At 42.7% G+C, this 22,808-nt stretch overlaps 1 protein-coding gene across 2 annotated transcripts in view; it reads right to left on the reverse strand.

Moving 5' to 3' along the window:
- The window catches only part of LOC118395809 (transcription factor RFX4-like), a 35,555-nt gene that overhangs the window by 4,243 nt on the left and 8,504 nt on the right, over positions 1-22,808 (reverse strand). The window contains exons 7-17 of one of the 2 annotated variants that reach the window (XM_052466002.1): positions 21,380-21,457; positions 20,857-21,020; positions 20,446-20,546; positions 20,214-20,272; positions 19,951-20,095; positions 18,691-18,785; positions 16,184-16,301; positions 11,577-11,696; positions 8,322-8,483; positions 7,847-7,973; positions 2,034-2,172 (exon numbers count right to left, since the gene is read on the reverse strand). In XM_052466002.1, the coding sequence (XP_052321962.1) occupies positions 2,034-2,172; positions 7,847-7,973; positions 8,322-8,483; positions 11,577-11,696; positions 16,184-16,301; positions 18,691-18,785; positions 19,951-20,095; positions 20,214-20,272; positions 20,446-20,546; positions 20,857-21,020; positions 21,380-21,457 (1,308 nt within the window). Of the gene's footprint in view, positions 1-2,033; positions 2,173-7,846; positions 8,013-8,321; positions 8,484-11,576; positions 11,697-16,183; positions 16,302-18,690; positions 18,786-19,950; positions 20,096-20,213; positions 20,273-20,445; positions 20,547-20,856; positions 21,021-21,379; positions 21,458-22,808 lie in introns of both variants that reach the window. The other variant, XM_035789763.2, reaches the window with a different exon arrangement.

Consider the following 22,808-nt stretch of genomic DNA (forward strand, 5'->3'; position numbering starts at 1 on the left):
TGTAATGGATTTGATACAGTGTTGCACTGCCTTTCTTCCTACTCTGCTCTGACGTCAATTAAATACCATGAAGTCCACTCCAGGACCCAAGCCAAGAACAACTATTGCCACCAACAAAGTCTAGCAGGTGTGGTGAACAGTGTAAAAAAGCGGGAATTGTAGACTCTGGCTAAATGTCACCATCATCAAACAGGCCATAAAGATATACAGTATGATGGAAATTTGACAAAGGGTCTTAATCTGTTGAGTAAATATAAAGTCAATCTCGGCACCCAAAACCAAATCTCGTGTGTGCTCTGAGAGACTTATATAAGGCTATGTGCGTAGTATAATGGGCGTGCATAGTGTAATGGGCATGTGTAGTATAATGGACGTGCGTAGTATAATGGGCATGTGTAGTATAATGGACGTGCGTAGTATAATGGGCATGTGTAGTATAATGGACGTGCGTAGTATAATGGACGTGTGTAGTATAATGGACATGTGTAGTATAATGGACGTACATAGTATAATGGACGTGCGTAGTATAATGGGCATGTGTAGTATAATGGACGTGCGTAGTATAATGGACGTGTGTAGTATAATGGACATGTGTAGTATAATGGACGTACATAGTATAATGGGCATGTGTAGTATAATGGACGTGTGTAGTATAATGGACATGTGTAGTATAATGGACGTACATAGTATAATGGGCATGCGTAGTATAATGGACGTGTGTAGTATAATGGACGTGCGTAGTATAATGGACGTGTGTAGTATAATGGACGTACATAGTATAATGGACGTGTGTAGTATAATGGACGTACATAGTATAATGGACATGTGTAGTATAATGGACGTACATAGTATAATGGGCATGCGTAGTATAATGGACGTACATAGTATAATGGGCATGCGTAGTATAATGGACGTACATAGTATAATGGACGTGTGTAGTATAATGGACGTACATAGTATAATGGACGTGTGTAGTATAATGGACGTGCGTAGTATAATGGACGTGTGTAGTATAATGGACGTACATAGTATAATGGACGTGTGTAGTATAATGGACGTACATAGTATAATGGACATGTGTAGTATAATGGACGTACATAGTATAATGGACGTGTGTAGTATAATGGACGTACATAGTATAATGGACGTGTGTAGTATAATGGACGTACATAGTATAATGGACGTGTGTAGTATAATGGACGTACATAGTATAATGGACGTGTGTAGTATAATGAACGTACATAGTATAATGGACGTGTGTAGTATAATGGACGTACATAGTATAATGGACGTGAGTAGTATAATGGACGTGCGTAGTATAATGGACGTGTGTAGTATAATGGACGTGCGTAGTATAATGGACGTGCGTAGTATAATGGACGTGCGTAGTATAATGGACGTGTGTAGTATAATGGACGTGTGTAGTATAATGGACGTACATAGTATAATGGACGTGCGCAGTATAATGGACGTGTGTAGTATAATGGACATGTGTAGTATAATTGATGGCCGTAGTATAATGGACGTGCGTAGTATAATGGACATGTGTAGTATAATGGGTGTGAGTAGTATCATGGACATGTGTAGTATAATGGACATGTGTAGTATAATTGATGGGCGTAGTATAATGGACGTGCGTAGTATAATGGACATGTGTAGTATAATGGACATGTGTAGTATAATGGACGTGCGTAGTATAATGGACGTGTGTAGTATAAAGGGCGTGCGTAGTATAATGGACGTGAGTAGTATAATGGATGTGCGTAGTATAATGGACGTACGTAGTATAATGGACGTGTGTAGTATAAAGGGCGTACGTAGTGTAATGGACGTGAGTAGTATAGTGGATGTGTGTAGTATAAAGGGCGTACGTAGTGTAATGGACGTGAGTAGTATAGTGGATGTGCGTAGTATAATGTCACTGAATTATCTCCACTGTAATTCCATCCAGTACACCGTTAGTAAATCCTCAGGTGAATATAGAGTAGGTGCTATGGCCTGATTTGTGATTGGGAGTCCAAGTTTGGACTGACCTGTGCAGAGGTGCGGTGGTAGGCGGGATAGTGGAGGGGGGCAGGGATGCCTGGTTCGTGGGCCAGACTGGGGTACTGGCTCTGGATGGAGTGGGGGTGCTGGTTAGAGTAGCTCCCGTAGTTATAGCTCCCAGTAAACCTGGAGAGAGTACACAAAAACAGGTCAACATCATGTGTTCAGTGTGGCTCAGTTGGTAGAGCATGATGCTTGCAATGCCAGAGTTGTGAGTTCAAATCCTATGGGGGACCAGTTAAAAAATGCATGCACTCACTACTGTAAGTCACTCTGGATAAGAGCGTCTACTAAATGACAACAATTTTAATGTAGTACTTTAAATGTATTCTGTCTTTTTTTGAGTAAGAAATCAGATAGAGTGCCTTCAGAAAGTATTCATACCCCTTGACTTAATCCACAGTGTTACAGCCTGAATTCAAAATTGATTAAACATATTTTTTCCTCTACAATCTACACAAAATACCCCATAATGACAAAGTATTTTAAAAAACATGTTTATAGGAATGTTACAAAAAAATACATTTTTTTTTAATTAACATAAATATTCACACCCCTGAGTCAATATATGTTAGAATCACCTTTGGCAGCAAATACAGCTGTGAGCCTGTCTGGGTAAATCTCTTATAGCTTTACACACCTAGATTGTAACATATTAACATATTATTAAAATTGTTTTAATCTTCAGACTCTGTCAATATGGTTGTTGCCATAGATTTTCAAACCAATTTATGTCAAAACTGTAACTAGACTACTCAGGAACATTCAATGTCGTCTTGGTAAGCAACTTAGGGGAAGTATATTATTCATAGCCATCTATTTACCACCACAAACCGATGCTGGCACTAAGACCGTACTCAACGAGCTGTATAAGGCCATTATTTTTTTAAATTTTTTTATTTAACCTTTATTTAACTAGGCAAGTCAGTTAAGAACAAATTCTTATTTATAATGACAGCCTAGGAACAGTGGGTTAATTGCCTTGTTCAGGAGAAGAACGACAGATTTTTACCTTGTCAGTTCAGCAAACTAGAAAATGCTAATCCAGAAGCGGCGCTCCTAGTGGACGGGGACTTTAATGCAGGCAAACTTAAATCTGTTTTACCTCATTTCTACCAGCATGTCACATGTGCAACCAGAGGGAAAAAAGCTCTACTACACACACAGAGACGCATTCAAAGCTCCCCCTCGCCCTCCATTTGGCAAATCTGGCCATAATTCCATCCTACTGATTCCTGTTTACAAGCAAAAACTAAAGCAGTAAGTACCAGTGACTTGCTCAATACGGAAGTGGTCAGATGACGTGGATGCTACGCTACAGGACTGCTTTGCTAGCACAGACTGGAATATGTTCCGGGATTCATCCAATGGCATTGAGGAATATACCACATCAGTCATCGGCTTCATCAATAAGTGCATCGACGACGTCGTCCCCACAGTGACCATACGTACATATCCCAACCAGAAGCAATGTATTACAGGAAAATTCAGCATTGAGCTAAAGGCTAGAGCTACCGCTTTCAAGGAGCGGGACACTAATCGGGACGTTTATAAGAAATCCCTCTACGCCCTCAAACAACCATAAAACAGGCAAACTGTCAATACAGGATTAACTTGAATCCTACTACATCAGCTCTGACACTCGTCGGATGTGGCAGGGCTTGAAAACGATTACGGACTACAAAGGGAAATCCAGCCGCGAGCTGCCAAGTGACGCGAGCCTACCTGACGAGCTAAACACTTTCTATGCTCGCTTAGAGGCAAGCAACACTGGAGCATGCAGGAGAGCACCAGCTGATCCAGACGACTGTGTGATAATGGTCTCGGTAGTAGATGTGTGCAAAACCTTTACACAGGTCAACATTCACAAAGCCACGGGGCCAGAAGGATTACCAAGACGTGTACTCAAAGCATTCGTGGACCAACTGGCAAGTGTCTTCACTAATACCTACATGTTTCAAGCAGACCACCATAGTCCCTATGACCAAGGAAGGTAACCTGCCTAAATTATTACTACCTCATAGAACCCACGTCAGTAGCCATGAAGTGCTTAGTCCCCTCCTATTCTCCCTGTTCTCCCACGACTCCAGCGCCATCGTTAAGTTTGCTGACGACACAACAGCGGTAGGCCTGATTACTGACAACGATGAGATAGCCTATAGGGAGGAGGTCAGAGACCTGGCAGTGTGGTGTGTACGGCACAGTACATAATTGGGGCCAAGCTTCCTGCCATCCAGGACCTACAGTTGAAGTTTGAAGTTTACATACACTTATGTTGGAGTCATTAAAACTCATTTTCAACCACTTCACAAATTTCTTGTTAACAAACTATAGTTTTGGCAAGTCGGTTAGGACATCTACCTTGTGCATGACATAAGTAATTTTTCCAACAATTGTTTACAGACAGATTATTTCACTTATAATTCACTGTATCATAATTCCAGTAGGTCAGAAGTTTACATACACTAAGTTGTCTGTGCCTTTAAATAGCTTGGAAAATTCCAGAAAATGATGTCATGGATTGAGAACCTTCTGATAGGCGAATTGACATCATTTGAGTCAATTGGAGACGTACCTGTGGATGTATTTCAAGGCCTACCTTCAAACTCAGTGCCTCTTTGCTTGGCATCATGGGAAAATCAAAAGAAATTAGCCAAGACCTCAGAAAACAAATTGTAAACCTCCACAAGTCTGGTTCATCCTTGGGAGCACTTTCCATGGGAGCAGGTAGAAGCAGCGAGGACGGCGGAGGCAGCCAGAAAGAGGGCCCAGGATTACACAGGGTCACAGCTGGCACTAAAGACCGGGAGGCCACTCCAAAAAAATGGGGGAGGCACACAGGGAATGTGGCAGAGTCAGGATTCAGACCTGAGCCAACTCCCCGTGCTTACCGTGGCGAGCGCCATACTGGTCAGGCACCGTGTTATGCGGTGGAACGCACGGTGTCTCCAGTGCGCGTTCACAGCCTGGTGCGCTACATCCCAGCTCCCCGCATCTGTCGGGCTAGGGTGAGCATCCAGCCAGGACGGATGGTGCCGGCTCAGCACGCCTGGTCTCCAGTGCGTCTCTTCGGCCCAGTATATCCTGCGCCGGCTCTGCGCACCGTGTCTCCGGTACGTCTGCACAGCCCAGTGCGTCCTGTGCCAGCGCCCCGCATTTGCAGGGCAGAGATAACCACCCAGCAAGTATGGGTTGTGCAGGCTCTAAGCTCGAGACCTCCAGTGAGCCTCCACAGCCCAGTGTATCTGGTGCCTCTGCCAAGGACAAAGCCTCCTGTATGTCTCTCCAGCCTGTAGAGTCCTGTGCCTGCTCCCAGAGTCAGGCCTCCTGTGTGTCTTTCCATTCCAGTGGTGATCCATGGCACGAAGTCTCCAGTGATGATCCATGGCACGAAGCCTCCGGTGATGATCCATGGTACAAAGCCTCCGGTGATGATCCATGGCATGAAGCCTCCAGTGAGGAGTCATGGCACGAAGCCTCCAGCAACGACCTCCAGTCCGGAGCCTCTAGCGACGGTCCCCAGTCCGGAGCCTCCAGCGATGGTCTCCAGTCCGGAGCCTCCAGCGACTTTGGTGCGAAAAGTGCAAATCAATCCCAGAACAACGGCAAAGGACCTTGTGAAGATGCTGGAGGAAACAGGTACAAACGTATCTATATCCACAGTAAAACAAGTCCTATATTGACATAACCTGAAAGGCCGCTCAGCAAGCAAGAAGACACTGCTCCAAAACCGCCATTAAAAAGCCAGACTGCGGTTTGTAACTGCACATGGGGACAAAGATTGTAGTTTTTTGAGAAATGTCCTCTGGTCTGATGAAACAAAAATAGAACTGTTTGGCCATAATGACCATTGTTATGTTTGGAGGAAAAAGGGGGAGGCTTGCAAGCTGAAGAACACCATCCCAACTGTGAAGCACAGGGGTGGGAGCATCATGTTGTGGGGGTGTTTTGCTGCAGGAGGGACTGGTGCACTTCACAAAATAGATGGCATCATGAGGACGGAAAATGATGTGGATATATTGAAGCAACATCTCAAGACATCAGTCAGGAAGTTAAACCTTGGTCGCAAATGGGTCTTCCAAATGGACAATGACCCCAAGCACACTTCCAAAGTTGTGGCAAAATGGCTTAAGGACAACAAAGTCAAGGTATTGGAGTGGCCATCACAAAGCCCTGACCTCAATCCTATAGAACATTTGTGTGCAGAACTGAAAAAGCGTGTGCGAGCAAGGAGGCCTACAAACCTGATTCAGTTACACCAGCTCTGTCAGGAGGAATAGGACAAAATTCACCCAACTTATTATGGGAAGCTTGTGGAAGGCTACCCAAAACATTTGACACAAGTTAAACAATTTAAAGGCAATGCTACCAAATACTAATTGAGTATGTAAACTTTTGACCCACTGGGAATGTGGTGAAAGAAATAAAAGCTGAAATAAATTGTTCTCTACTATTATTCTGACATTTCACATTCTTAAAATAAAGTGGTGATCCGAACTTACCTAAGACAGGGCATTTTTACTAGGATTAAATATCAGGAATGGTGAAAAACTGAGTTTAAATTTATTTTGATAAGGTGTATGTAAACTTCCGACTTCAACTGTATATACTAGTGTCAGAGGAAAGCCCAAAAAATGGTCAAAGACTCCAGTCCCCGAGTCATAGACTGTTCTCTCTGCTACCGCACGGCAAGCGGTACCAGAGCACCAAGTCTAAGACCAAAAGGCTCCTTAACAGCTTCTATCCCCAAGCCATAGGACTGCTGAACAATTAATTAAATGTCCACCCAGACTATTTACATTGACACCTCTCCCCAATTTGTTTTTACACTGTTGCTACTAGCTGTTTATTATCTACGCATAGTCACTTTACCCCTACCTACAAGTACTGTACAAATGACCTCGACTAACCTGTACCCCCGCACATTGACTCGGTACCGGTAACCCCTGTATATAACCTCGTTATTGTTATTTTATTATGTTCCTTTTTATTCTTTTTTACTTTATTTTATTTGGTAAATCGAATTCTTGAACTGCATTGTTGGTTAAGTGCTTGTAAGTAAGCATTTCACCTGTTGTATTCGTCGCATGTGACAAATAAAGTTTGATTTGATTTGGAATGAATAACTTCACCATGCTCAAAGGGATATTCAATGTCTGCTTTTTCAAAAATATTTTCCCATATACCTATAGGTGTCCTTCTTTGCGAGGCATTGGAAAACATTCGTGGTCAACATTCGTTGGATCTGTGTTTGAAATTCACTGCTCGACTGAGGGATCTAACAGATAATTGTTTGTGCAGTCATTCAAAAATCATGTTAAACTCACTGAGTGAATCCTGAACTTCAGGCTTGCCATAAAAAAGGGATTGAAAACGTATTGCCTCAAGACATTTCAGCTTTTCATTTTTTATTAATTTGCAAACATTTCTACAAACATATTGTGTGTAGGCCAGTGAAACAACATCTCAATTTAATCCATTTTAAATTCAGGTTGTAACACAACAAAATTTGGAAAAAGTCAAGGGGTTTGAAAACTTTCTGAAGGATCGGAAAATCTCAATGAGAGTTTATAACCCCTCTATGAGAGCTCAGCATTCCCTTGTGAGAGCTCATAATTCCCCTGTGAAAGCTCATAATCCCACTATGAGAGCTCATAACCACCCTATGACAGCTCATAAGTCATCTATGAGAGCTCATAAGTCCTCTATGAGAGCTCATAAGTCCTCTATGAGAGCTCATAGCCCCATGACAGCTCATAACCCCTCTATGTAAGCTCATAACGTCTCTATGAGAGCTCACCCATGCTCATCCCTGTGGGCGTAGACTGGTAGTCGATGGGTGGAGGAGGGAGGGGGCACGGGTGCACCGCTGCGCATGCAGGGCTGCTGCTGTCCGCCCTCGGGAGGAGTGCCGCCTGACGTTGTCACTGTGTACGTAAGGGACCAGGTATATGACTGAACAGCGCCTGGCACACACACGTAACACATACACAGACAGAGACAAATGGATTGGCACAGAGGAATTTACCATGCCGTGACCCTTAGAAACCAACCCAATGCATGAGCACAGGCAGGATAGGCCCATTCTAATTAACCATTTAATTCAACTGTCATGTATTAATTAATGTATATTATGTTGGACATGATCATAACATTACCTACAGAACATGACCACTGACGAGTGACATTGCTTCTATTGTAGCCCCAGTATAGTAATAGCTCTGTATCCAAGCAACCCTCCCCAATCCCCCAGTGTTGCTGTCTGTCTCTCTCACCTGTGGTGGCTGTGGCCCCTGTGTACTCTGGGGACTGGGCAGCGGTGGGGGAGCTGGCGGCTGGGACCCCAACTGAGGTGACAGACTTCGGTGGGGAAAATGGCCCTGGGGATGTGGAGGTGGGCGTGGTCTCCGTCAGCATCATTTCTTCCTCTTGTTCAGCTATTAAAGGAGTCAGAGGTCCATAAGCTATTAAAGAGACAGCAGGTTCTTGTGTCCTCAAGAGTCAGTGTACTAAACAGCATTCAATATTAGTATTGTCAATAGAGAGGGTGCAACGCTGTCATCAAGGCAAAGGATGGCTACTTTGAAGAATCTCAAATAGAAAATATATTTTGATTTGTTTAACACTTTTTTGGTTACTACATGATTCCATATGTGTTATTTCATAGTTTTGATGTCTTCGCTATTATTCTACAATGTAGAAAATATAAAAATAAAGAAAAACTCTTTCACTGGTACTGTACATTTTCTTGTTGATAAAATGCATTTGCGGTTGCTGCAGCAACAATACTGATGGTAGCAGGAAAGGTTATTCCAAAGTCCTATAAAGTAGTAGTAATAGAGGTAGTAGCAGTAGTTAGGGTTGTACATTTTGGGGAATATTCAGAGGTGGAAAACTTCCGTGGGAATTATTAATATATGGGAATTAATGTGAATATATGCAAATTAATATTAATACCATTTAAATATAGATGTTTTTGGCATTGGATATATTTACCATACCATATGGAGACAGGAACACAAACCTTTAACCTTATCATAAGTAGACATAATTGCAAATTATTAAATCCTTCCAATAGAAAAAAAATGTAGTTACGAATTGAACTTTAATTAAATGAGTTGACTCTTCACATAGGATTATTTCACTGAACAACAAAAGAAAGGGAATATTGAATGATCCCCATTGATCCATCGCATCTCCCAAAAACCTTTTCAACATACATCTGTGAAATTATAGTCTAGAAACTAAAGCTTTGGTTGTCTTCCTCTCAGGCTTCGTTGTCTTGTCCCTGGACCTCCTCAATGTCCACCTCTTGAACATCAGACTCTGAGGTCTCATCTTCACTGTCACTTTCCAACCTTGTTGAGGATGGCTCATTGTCAGGCTCAAAAAGCCTAAAATTTGCCCGGATGGCCACCAATTTTTCAACCCTTGTATTGGTCAGCCTGTTGCGTGCTTTGGCGTGTGTGTTTCCAAACAAGGACCAGTTGTGCTCTGATGCGGCTGATGTTGGTGGGATTTGGATGATGACGGAGGCAACAGGGGAAAGCGCCTCAGATCCACTAAGTCCCTTCCACCAGGTGGCTGATGAGATATGTTGGCACAACTGCCATATTGCATCTCACAAAGAACTTGCTTGGAAGTGTACTTTGCCAGACTGCCAATAACCTTGCCCTCATCCAGGCCATAACACCATAGGCCTTGTTGATCTCTGCACCAGACAGAATGCTCTTGCCAGCATACTTGGGGTCCAACATGTACGCTGCGGCGTATATGGGCTTCAGGCAGAAGTATTCAAGCTTTTTGAAGCATTTCAGAACTGCAGTTTCCTCTGCTTGGAGCAGAAGTGAAGTGGGTAGAGCAGTACGGATTTCTTTTCTTACATCTGCAGGCAAGTCTGAACATCAGACAGAATGGCATTGTCAACCACAATCCGTGCAATGGCTACTGGTATAGGTTTCAGGAGTTTCAGGCTGCTTAACACTCTCTCCCAAAATACATCATCCAGGAGGATCCTCTTGATGGGGCTGTCCATATCAGCAGAGAGACTCCTTCCCCTCCAGGTGACTGTCAAACATGATGACAACACCACCCCAACTTGTGTTGCTGGGCAGCTTCAATGTAGAGACCGGTGTGTCTGTTGTCCCTTGTGTCTGTGCTCTTGTAGAATACTGGTTGAGGGGTGGAGATGATGTAGTTAATTATTCCTTGCCCACGAACATTCAACCATCCATAAGAGATGATTGCAATACAGTCTGCTTTCTCTATGATTTGCTTGACCTTCACTTGAACTCTGTTGAACTCGGCATCCAGCAAATGAGTAGATAACGCATGTCTGGTTTGAGGGGTGAATGCTGGGCGAAGAAGCATCAGAGGTGTGAGCATCAGAGGTGAACCAGCTCGAGCAAGACATTCATCAGTATTTCTCTGACTAGGTTCCTCCATTGAGTCAAAAAAATCTGATTCCAGGAGGACCATGAGCTGTTGCTATCGATATAAATGACTCATCATTTTCACCTCGAATAGAAGTAGAGGGACTTTGCAGAGGTTGCTTGTTGTGCGTGCTGAGAGTACTTTATGCACTTGGCCAGATGATTCTGCATCTTTGTTGCATTCTTCACATATGATTTGGCACAGTATTTGCAAATGTACACCGCTTTTCCTTCTACATTAGCTGCAGTGAAATGTCTCCACACATCAAATAGTACCCGTGGCATTGTCCTGTAAAGATTAGACAAAAATGAGTCAAAGATAACCAAATACAATTCCATGTACAGATACATATCTAAGCAATTAGATTAAACAACTAATTTGTAATATAAATGTTTTAAAATGAAACATGTATGGAAACAGGTGAATTAACCCTCCTCAGTTAGCAGGCTCAAGCAAGCTAAAACGAACATGGTAGCAAAAACTAACTAGCAGAAATTGTTAACAAGTTAGAAATGATTTAGACACACTTAGCTGTAGGCTACTATTGACTAGTTAACAAAAAATCATGTATGTCATATAAAATATATTCAACCCACCCAGTATTGTAATCAAAACTTACCAGAAAGCATGTAGTCTTTAGCTCAGACAGTGTAGTAGTGTGTGCTCAATAGCAGCTCATTAGTGTGCAAGATCTTGAGAATCAGCTGTACATGTGATGGAAGAGTGCACTGTGCATGCAGAGGTTTGCAATTTCATTGACTTGGGGATAGTTTAACCAAAATATGCCACAAGACCTAGAATTGCCTTATGTGTATCCCACAAAAAAAGGTTCACTGTTATAAGATTTAAGAAAAATTAACTTAATTAACTTAAAATTAGCTTAACTTCCCATGGAAAAATTACGGAAATTTACCAGAACTTTTCCGACCCTTTGCAACCCTAGTAGTTGTAGCAGTAGTCGTAGTAGTAGGAGTAGTAGTGGGAATGGTTGTTGTTGTGATTGTAGTAATACTAATATTTGCAGAAGTAATGCAGTGCTGTAGCAGCAGTGTTAAAATCAGCTCCAGTAGTAGTTGTTGACAGGGTGGAGGACTAACCTGTGCTACCCTCTGCCTTCATGGCCCTCATGAGCTCGTTTGCCCTCTCCTGGCAGTGCAGGGACTCCAGCAGGTACAGCACATAGTCATCAAACATCAGGTGGATCAGGTGGAACGAGCCTACACACAAGAAACAGGAAGAGAGAGAGAGAGAAAGAGAGATAAAGAGAGCGTGAGCGAGAGAGAGAGAGAGTCTCTCAGAGCATTCACAGTCAGCCCAGCAAAGTCTACCTGAACAGAGCAATACTCAATCAAGAGGCATCAAAGCCAAAGGAACAGCACAATATTAAGAAGTGCTATAGATGGAAGGAAAGTAGTGTAGAAACCTGCCAAAAAATAATCAGGCAACAACAAATTCAATCCAATTTGGACAACTTCCTGGACAAAACATTTCACCGTAATAGTGAAGGTGTAAACGTGGCAGTAGAAAGCTTAAACAGTATATTTGACCTTTGAGCTTCCTTATCAAATCAAAAAATTCAAGCAGACAACAAAATAAAATTAGCAACAATGACAAAAGGTTTGATGAAGAATGCAAAAACCTAAGATAGAAATGTAGATACCTATCCAACCAAAAACATAGACACCCAGAAAACCTGAGTCTACACCTTCATTATGGTGAATCACTAAAACAATGTAGAAATACATTAAGGAAGAATAAGGAACGGCACGTCAGAAATCATTTCAATGTAATTGAAGAATCCATAGAATCAAATCACTTCTGGGAAAATTGGAACACACTAAACAAACAACAACACGAAGAGTTATCTATCCAAAACAGAGATGTGTGGATAAACCAATTCTCCAATCTTTTTGGCTCTATACAAAGAATGAACAGCAAAAACATATGCATGATAAATGACAAATCTTAGAATCAGCTATTAAAGACTACCAGAATGCGCTGGATTCTCCAATTCCATTGTATGACTACAGTACAAAATACAAACCCTCCAACCCAAAACGTCCTGCGGTGTTGATGATACATCAAATTATAAAATATACAGACCACAAATTCCAATTGGCTATACTTAAACTCTTTAACATCATCCTCAGCTCTGGCATCTTATAATATTTGGAACCAAGGACTGATAACCCCAATACACAAAAGTGGAGACAAATTTGACCCCAATAACTACTGTGGGATATGCAGCAGACTCGTACATTTCCTCAGTGAAAATAATGTAGGGAGCAAATGTCAAATTGGCTTTTTACCAAATTACTGTACGACAGACCACGTATTCACCCTGCACACCCTTATTGTCAAACAAACAAAACAAAACAAAAGCGTAGTCTTCTCATGCTTTGTTGACTTCAAAAAAGCTTTTGACTCAATTTGGCATGAGGGTCTGCTATGCAAATTGGAACTGGTGTTGGGGGGAAAACATGATAAAATCCATGTACACAAATAACAAGTTTCACACATTTCTTTCCACAGGGCCGTGGGGTGAGACAGGGATGCAGTTTAAGCCCCACCCTCTTCAACACATATATCAACTAATTGGCGAAGGCACCAGGACAGTCTATAGCACCCGGGCTAACCTTACTAGAACCTGAAGTCAAATGTCTAATGTTTGCTGATGATCTGGTGCTTTTGTCCCCAACCAAGGAGGGCCTACATCAGCACCTAGATCTTCTGCACATATTCTGTCAGACCTGGGCCTGACAGTAAATCTCAGTAAGACAAAAATAAAGGTGTTCCAAAAAAGGTCCAGTTGCCAGGACAACAAATACAAATTCTATCTAGACACCGTTGCCCTAGAGCACACAAAGAAATGTACATACCTCAGCCTAAACATCAGCGCCACAGGTAACTTCCACAAAGATGTGAACGAGCTGAGAGACTAATTATCAAAATCCAGAAAAGAGACGTTAAATTCTACAACCACCTAAAAGGAAGCGATTCCCAAACTTTCCATAACAAAGCAATCACCTATAGAGAGATGAACCTGAAGAAGAGTCCCCTAAGCAAGCTGGTCATGGGGCTCTGTTCACAAACACAAACAGACCCCACAGAGCCATAAGACAGCAACACAATTAGACCCAACCAAATCATGAGAAAACAAAAACATATTTACTTGACATATTGGAAATATGTATATTTTTTAACAGAGCAAACCAGAATCCTATTTGGCACCAAACAGAAAGTACATAGTGCCACTGTGACTGACCCAAAATTAAGGAAAGCGTTGAGTATGTACAGACTCAGTGAGCATAGCCTTGCTATTGAGAAAGGTTGCCGTAGGCAGACCTGGCTCTCAAGAGAAGACAGGCTATCTGCACACTGCCCACAAAATGAGGTGGAAACTGAGCTGCACTTCCTAACCTCCTGTCAAATGTATGACCATATTAGAAAAACATATTTCTCTCAGATTATGCAGACCCACAAATAATTCAAAAACAAATCCAATTTTGATAAACTCCCATATCTATTGGGTGAAATACCCGTGTGCAATCACAACAGCAAGATTTGTGACCTGTTGCCACAAGGGCAACCAGTGAAGAACAAACACCATTGTAAAAACAACCCATATTGATGTTTATTTATTTTCCCTTTTTTACTTTAACTATTTGCACATCGTTACAAGACTGTATGTAGACATAATATGATATTTGAAATGTCTTTATTCTTTTGGAACTTGTGTGAGTGTCAAATGTATTTTATTGTTTATTTCACTTTTGTTTATCCATTTCACTTGCTTTGGCAATGTAAACATATGTTTCCCATGCCAGTAAAGCCCCTTAAATTGAATTGAAATTGAAATTGAAATTGAGATAGAGAGAGAGAGAGAGAGAGAGAAAAAAAAAGAGAGAGAAAAAGAGAGAGAGAGAGAGAGAGAGAGAGAGAGAGAGAGAGAGAGAGAGAGAGAGAGAAACTAAGGAAACAGTCCTTGCCAGGATGGATCAGTGTCCCTATCATCCAACCAACAAGTCTAATAATTTTAAAGGGAAGTAATGAGCTATATAAAGTTCAAATGAAGATTCTAAGATGTGCAAGTGTATTTGAGTGTTGTCTGTGGTTGTGGGCCTAGAAATCATCCATTCAAAGCTACGAGCATACATTTATACATGAAAACACAGTTTGCAAAACAACCTGAAAGATCAGACTGTGTGTTTCATTGATCAATCAATCAAATGTATTTATAAAGCCCTTGTTACATCAGCTGATGTCACAAAGTGCTGTACAGAAACCCAGCCTAAAACCCCAAACAGCAAGCAATGCAGATGTTGAAGCAGGGTGGCTAGGAAAAACTCACTAGAAAGGCAGGAACCTAAGAAGAAACCTAGAGGGGAACCAGGCTCTGAGGGGTGGCCAGTACTCTTCTGGCTGTGCCGGGTGGAGATTATAACAGAACATGGCCAAGATGTTCAAAAGTTCATAGATGACCAGCAGAGTCAAATAATAATAATCACACTGGTTGCAGAGGGTTTACTAGTCCTTCCAAACATCTGACAGACTGCCTCATAGCAGCACACTCAACTCAACAGGAAGTGTGAGGGAGCAGAACAACTGGGCAGTCATTATCATTAAAAGAGACAGGGGGGCTGTTTCTTGTTTCCTGGTCCTTGCCCCAAATATGACAGCCGACCCCTGGGTCGGGTATTGGTGATTACTGAGATTACGGCTGGAGAAGGAAAGGAGCGTGACACAATCATGACATTGTGCTGGTCACTCCAGCCACCATGTGCATAATAAACACCAGCGGCTTTTCAGGGAACAGAGGAGTGCAATACTGCCTGGTCATAAATTGGAAAAGACAACAACAAAAAACATTGGGGAAGAGAGGGCTGGGGGAGGCATTGTTAATTAGCTGTTTTCGCACAGAGAGCTGCTTTATCAAAACATTGCAACCAGCTGTGGCTTTGATATTCACAGACAAGCCTGAAGGGGAGAGGAGAAGAGGGGGAAGGGAAGCCATTTTCTTTCTTTTTTACAGCCCCTATCTCTTTCAGTGCCTTGGTCATGCACCGCTAGCTAGTAAAGTAAAGGCTAAGGGGGCCATACCAGCAAGGCAGCCATCTTACCACCACACTTTCCCCGTTTTGGATTGGGAGAACATCGGAAGGCTTAGTCTGCGCAAAACATTCCTATTTCCCCAAAATGGGGGGAGGGGCTTAAACTACTTTTGGACCTACATGCATAGTATATATTACCTACATGCATAGTACATATATTCAAATAACTCAGTTCAGTAAGTTTTGGTGCAGTTTTGGGGCAATGTTCTTCACAAACTATTTTAGTTACTTGGACCAAAACTAGAACTAGGCAACTTCTGACTGACACTTGTGACACCAGAAATATGGTTCAATAACATTACATTAGATTTTTTTGTATTTATTTTTTTTACCTTTATTTAACCAGGCAAGTCAGTTAAGAACAAATTCTTATTTTCAATGACGGCCTGGGAACAGTGGGTTAACTGCCTGTTCAGGGGCAGAACGGCAGATTTGTACCTTGTCGGCTCGGGGGTTTGAACTTGCAACCTTCCGGTTACTAGTCTAGCGCTCTAACCACTAGGCTACCCTGCCGCCCCACATAACCCCCTAAAAACAATTTTCCTGGCGATGGCTGATACATGCCCCAGCCCAATGCTAGATTCAACACTCACCGAAGCTAGGCGCACTGTGGAGGGTCATATCCCGGATGACTCTAGTCCCGAAGCACGACCACATGAGCAGGAACTGTTGGGCCACCTTCTTCAGGCACCCGGGCCTCTTTCCTGCCACCTTAAGGAGATATTTTCATCAGAAAACAGGGGGAAGTGAAGGGAAGAGTTGGAGAGGGAGGGGGGAGAGAATTAACCACTGGGTCCATATTGGGGCTTAACCCTCAGGAACAAAAAACATGTCAACAAGTCAACTATTTAATTTGCCCCGGGGGACACACCTTCTCATTGAACCATTGTCTGGGGAGTCTGTGACGTTGCCAGGGCAACCACATTTTACAGGCCCATATCTGGAGGATAATGGCCGCAAATGGGAGCCATGAAGACAGCATTAACTAGGATGGCAGCTCGAGTGGCTCTGCGTCAGCAAGTCATGGAGAGACGGATGCCATTAAAATGCATGGCTATTTTTCTGAAGGGCCATAATCCTTACTGATTTGCTGTACAAATATACTTCAACAATAAAATAACACATGAACTGTCCAGAATGGCCTTGGTAAATGCAACACAAACATCACTGTGGAACATTTTAGGGGGCAATTGAAGAAATTATTTTCTATAGTTTCCACTTAAGTTTCTATAGTTTCCACTTAGTTTCCACTTAAACTATAGAAAATAATTTCTTCAATTGCCCCCTAAAATGTTCCACAGGGATGTTTGTGTTGCATTTACCAAGGCCATTCTGGACAGTTCATGTGTTATTTTATTGTTGAAGTATATTTGTACAGCAAATCAGTAAGGATTATGGCCTACAGCATACTGTAGCCATAGTAGAAAGCACAAGCCTAAAGATGATGGCTGGAAGTTTTCTAATGATACATCCTAGATGTTAAAAGGGGTTTGCACTGTTGGTTAGGGGCTCGTAAGTAAGCATTTCACTGTAAGGTCTACTACACCTGTTGTATTCGGCGCATGTGATTAATAAAAATTTGACTTGATTTTGATTTGATTTTTATATAAACTCCTCTCACTGAAATGTCCTCTCACTGTAAAATGCATTTATGTTCAGCAAACTAAACATGTGTAAATATTTGTATGAACATTACAAGAGTCAACAACTGAGACATAAACTGAACAAGCTCCACAGATACTGTATGTGACTAACAGAAATGGAATGGTGTATACCTGAACAAAGGGGCGGGATCAAAACTAAAAGTAACAGTCGGTGTCTGGTGTGGTCACCAGCTGCATTAAGTACTGCAGTGCATCTCCTCCCCATGGACTGCACCAGATTTGCCAGTTCTTGCTGTGAGATGTTACCCCACTCTTCCACCAAGGCACTTTCAAGTTCCCGGACATTTCTGGGGGGAATGGCCCTAGCCCTCACCCTCTGATCCAATAGGTCCCAGACGTGCTCAATGGGATTGAGATCCGGGCTTGTCGCTGTCCATGGCAGAACACTGACATTCCTGTCTTGCAGGAAATCACACATAGAACGAGCAGTATGGCTGGTGGCATTGTCATGGAGGGTCATGTCAGAATGAGCCTGCAGGAAGGGTACCACATAAGGGAGGAGGATGTCTTCCCTGTAACGCACAGCATTGAGATTGCCTGCAATGGCAACAAGCTCAGTCCGATGATGCTGTGACACAACGCCCCATGACGGACCCTCCACCTCCAAATCGATCCCGCTCCAGAGCGGAAATAAAGTAACGCTTACTCTTTCGACGATAAATGCGAATCCGACCATCACCCCTGGTGAGACAAAACCATGACTCGTCAGTGAAGAGCACTTTTTGCCAGTCCTGTCTGGTCCAGTGATGGTGGGTTTGTGCCCATAGATGACGTTGTTGCCGGTGATGTCTGGTGAGGACCTGCCTTACAACAGACCAGTCCAGCCTATTGTGGACAGTCTGAGCACTGATGGAGGGATTGTGCATTCCTGGTGTAACTCGGGCAGTTGTTGTTGCCATCCTGTACCTGTCCCGCTGGTGAGATGTTCGGATGTACCGATCCTGTGCAGGTGTTGTTACACGTGGTCTGCCACTGCGAGGATGATCAGCTGTCCGTCCTGTCTTCCTGAAACGCTGTCTTAGGCGTCTCACAGTACGGACATTGCAATTTATTGCCCTGGCCACATCTGCAGTCCTCATGCCTCCTTGCATCTAAGGCACGTTCTCGCAGATGAGCAGGGACCCTGGGCATCTTTCCTTTGGAGTTTTTCAGAGTCAGTAGAAAAGCCTCTTTAGTGTCCTAAGTTTTCATAACTGTGACCTTAATTGCCTACCATCTGTAAGCTGTTAGTGTCTTAACGACTGTTCCACAGGTGCATGTTCATTAATTGTTTATGGTTCATTGAACAAGCATGGGAAATAGTGTTTAAACACTTTACAATGAAGATCGGTGAAGTTATTTGGATTTTTAAGAATTATTTTTGAAAGACAGGGTCCTGAAAAGGGGACTTTTCTTTTTTTGCTGAGTTATATGAAGTATTTACATCCTCAACTGACCTTGACAACACAGCGGTCCACCATGGAGTCCAGCCACTCGATGTAGGCCTCTATAGAAGACTGCTCCTCCAGCAGACGGTCAAACTCCTGGTACACTGAGAGAGGAAGGAGATGAGAACTGCATCTAGCCACAGTTTGTCAACACATAGCCACATAGCCATATGTCATCCTTCAGGGGACATATATTTGTAACTGGTGGAGAAAGCTCCATACTTGTCTACACAGATCGGAGTCTTGAATAATTGCCGTGTGTGACTATGGACCTAAACTACCCTTACTTAAATCAATCAAACTACCAAAACCAGCAACATACTGTATACAGTATGTCTTATATATGAGGCTGTGTCTTATTTGTTGTTATAGTCACTGATCGCAGCAGCTGTACACAGCCCCTCTATAAATAGCTCTTCTAACTACCTCATTCCCATATTTGTTTTTTGTTTTTCTGTTATTTTGCACACCAGTATTTCTACTTTCACATCCTCATCTGCACATCTATCACTCCAGTGTTAATTGCTCAATTGTAATTACTTCCCCACTACTGGCCTATTTATTGCCTTACCTCCTTACTTCATTTGCTCACATTGTATACATATTTTTCTATTGTGTTATTGACTGTACGTTTTTTTTATCCCATGTGTAACTCTATGTTGCTGTTTTTGTTGCACTGCTTTGCTTTATCTCGGCCAGGTCTCAGTTGTAAATGAGAACTTGTTCTCAACTGGTCTACCTGGTTAAATAAAGGTGAAATAAAATTGGGGGAAATTTGTGTTTAATTTCTCTCTGTCTAATAGAACAGAATGAGAGTGGGACGTGGAAATGGCCTCTTTATGCCAATCTGTGAACTGTGACCCTAGCATGGCCATTTGAGGGGGTTGACGGTGAAACGAATTTGAAATGGTCCACGGGGTGTTTCAGAGTAGAGTCAACTTGTTTAACCTTTTAGCCTTCATCATTAAGGCTTGACTTTCCTGGCCGTGGGAATGATTGTCCAATGGCTGACATCTACTGTGTGTTATTGACAGCTGTGTGTGCGGGTGTGTGGGAGTGAAGTGCATTTCTCTCCTACAATGCTATGAGGGAGAGCAAGCCATTCAAGTTAAAAGTATTGGAGCACAATAGGGTTTTTTGGAATGTGGATTCTAGGCTTTTGGACTAAACGTAACTTACTGTGAATGCTACTACAGGGATTGTGTGTGTGTTTGTGTGTGTACATGTGTGTGTCTGCATCTATACGTGTGTGCGTGTCTGTGACCTTACAGTCGATGATGAGCCGCCGGTGCTCCTCCCATGTGTCCTCCATGGTGTAAAGTGTCTGCTTGGTGATGCTGTTCAGGTCCACGTTCCGCCAGTCCTCCATCATCTGAAAGGTGATGTCTGCACTGTGGATCACCGTCCGTGACGCCTGCCCAGAGACAGATCAACAAACACACACATTATTAGATAGTGATACAGACGGCATATACCTTTATCAGTCTTATTTTCATATGGATTTCATTACATTTATACAGTGAAATAGCTACCTGACATAGATGGTTCAAAGATGTCTGCCTCTTGAGAACTTGAGAAAATCTTCTAGATACTGTGGATAAAAGGGAGAGGAAATATTAACTGTTATGTTTTCTACAGTATAACATTTGCTGATTAAAAGCTGTTTCTAAAATTTGTGCATTCTCCTTTTTCCAAGACTCAGTATATCATCGTTTTCATAAAACCAGGAGAGTAACGACTGTATTTTTCAATGCAGACTCCTACATTCAAATTTGATATTCCTCAGGTTTTCAGGCAGGTCGTGAAGTGCTACTTTAAGCCACTCATCCAGCTGTTTGGCAAACTTCCGGATCACCTGGGTCAAACTGGAACAAATCTACATTACATCACAAATAACCAAGGTTGTTTAACACAAAGGTAAATGTCAAGTTTTCCTCATAGCTCTTTTTCTCTATAGAGGCTGTAACTCAGTGCATGTCGTTTCAGTCTTTTTAAACAAACAATATGCATGTCAAATATGTTTAGAACAATTATGTGGATCTCATGGACTGTCAGTCTTTGCATTTATATCTATGTCTATGAATTTGAAATGGAATGAAACAAAAACTCAGGATTGTGGCTTCAGTGATTGCTGGGGAAGGGAGAAGAGCTACACTACACTAAACAAGCACTCACCTATCAGGCAGTGCTTGCAGGACGGTGGGCATAAGAACCCCAGAGATTGCCTTGTAAAGAATGGAGTCACAGACGCCCACAATGTTGACGACAGTGGAGGAGCCCAGGACAGGGAGCATGTGGGGGGGCATGCCCTGCCAAAAGTGCAGCAGGAAGCTCTGGACCTAGAGACACCCAAGAGAGGAGGGTCATTCTCTCAACGTCACATACAATACAACTTAAGAGGCTAAAGACACTAAGCCAACTTTTCTAATGAGATACATTTAGGTTAGAAGTAGTTTATTGTGACAGACTGGTTGCACAACACATTTGGTTCAGTGTCCCGAGATTAGGTAAGAACTAAACCGATTCTCATGAAAATGGGATATCTTCATTTAGAAGTCCAAGAACATTTAGCTCGTAATCATTTTTGTGACCACATTCAACAAGAGTCAAAAAAAAATCATAAAACAAAGTCCTGTCACATTTAATGGGACTGGTAAATAAGGGTGCAAAAGATGGACATATATGAAAAGTGTCTTGCCTCGTCAAAGTTGGCGCGTATTACTGTGTCCAGTATCCTCTGGCAGTGAGTTCTGTACATCATGATGAACGTTGACACCTGTGGGAAAACATAAAGAAGACTGAGTATAAATGAACGGCAGTAACGTAGTCCAAGTCTGTATCACACTGCTACTTCGAGAGCTTGGGACTAGAAGGTTCTATCTGCATTTTAGTCCAAATTGAGCTATTGACATAGCCTTGTTCTGTTCAATGTTCTCTACCTATATAGTACTCTAAATATCCCAATTCATGTTTTTAAGTTCATAAGAATACAAGATAAAAAAAATCATTGCCACCATTCAAACCAAGGAGTGTTCCGAATGTTAAAGCCAATTATCTCAGAATCATATTCCTGCCGATAGAACCCATAGTACCAAGCTCTCGATCAAAGGCACATACTGTTTCCTAGTGATATTCTTAGTGAATGACCAGTATGCTGCTTCAGTTAAGATACATTCTAATCTGAGAACGGGGTTCTACTGTCTACCGCACAGTATAGCTAGTGTTTTCAAGTGATATCATACATCTATGGATTGATATGAAAAACAAGACAATAAATCCTATCCAAAAACATCAGCAGCAATAAATACCTGCAACAGGTCACACACCAAAACTACATAAAACCGTCTTTAGAGTTCAGCAACTGACAAACCATTGAAAATCATTGGCCCCTCATTTAAAGCTAGACAGTAAGTGGCTGTCTTTTGTCTGGCGCTGGATCTTATTATCTCCCCACAAGATTAAGAGTTAGTGAGGAGCCAGCAGCATATATATCCTCAAGGTCCTTCTTCTCTAAACTCAGAGTCAGTGAATGTCCGGGGCAGATAAAAGGGGATAGCCAGAGGGGGTGAGAGGTCCAGGGCAGATAAAAGGGGATAGCCAGAGGGGGCGAGAGGTCCAGGGCAGATAAAAGAGGATAGCCAGAGGGGGCGAGAGGTCCAGGGCAGATAAAAGGGGATAGCCAGAGTGGGAGAGAGGTCCAGGGCAGATAAAAGAGGATAGCCAGAGGGGGTGAGAGGTCCAGGGCAGATAAAAGGGGATTGCCAGAGGGGGCGAGAGGTCCAGGGCAGATAAAAGGGGATAGTCAGAGGGGGTGAGAGGTCCAGGGCAGATAAAAGGGGATAGCCAGAGGGGGCGAGAGGTCCAGGGCAGATAAAAGAGGATAGCCAGAGGGGGAAAGAGGTCCAGGGCAGATAAAAGAGGATAGCCAGAGGGGGAAAGAGGTCCAGGGCAGATAAAAGAGGATAGCCAGAGGGGGCGAGAGGTCCAGGGCAGATAAAAGAGGATAGCCAGAGGGGGCGAGAGGTCCAGGGCAGATAAAAGAGGATAGCCAGAGGGGGAAAGAGGTCCAGGGCAGATAAAAGAGGATAGCCAGAGGGGGAAAGAGGTCCAGGGCAGATAAAAGAGGA

This window comes from Oncorhynchus keta, chromosome 17, assembly GCF_023373465.1.
Source record: "Oncorhynchus keta strain PuntledgeMale-10-30-2019 chromosome 17, Oket_V2, whole genome shotgun sequence".
In the NCBI taxonomy this organism is placed as follows: Eukaryota; Metazoa; Chordata; class Actinopteri; order Salmoniformes; family Salmonidae; genus Oncorhynchus; species Oncorhynchus keta.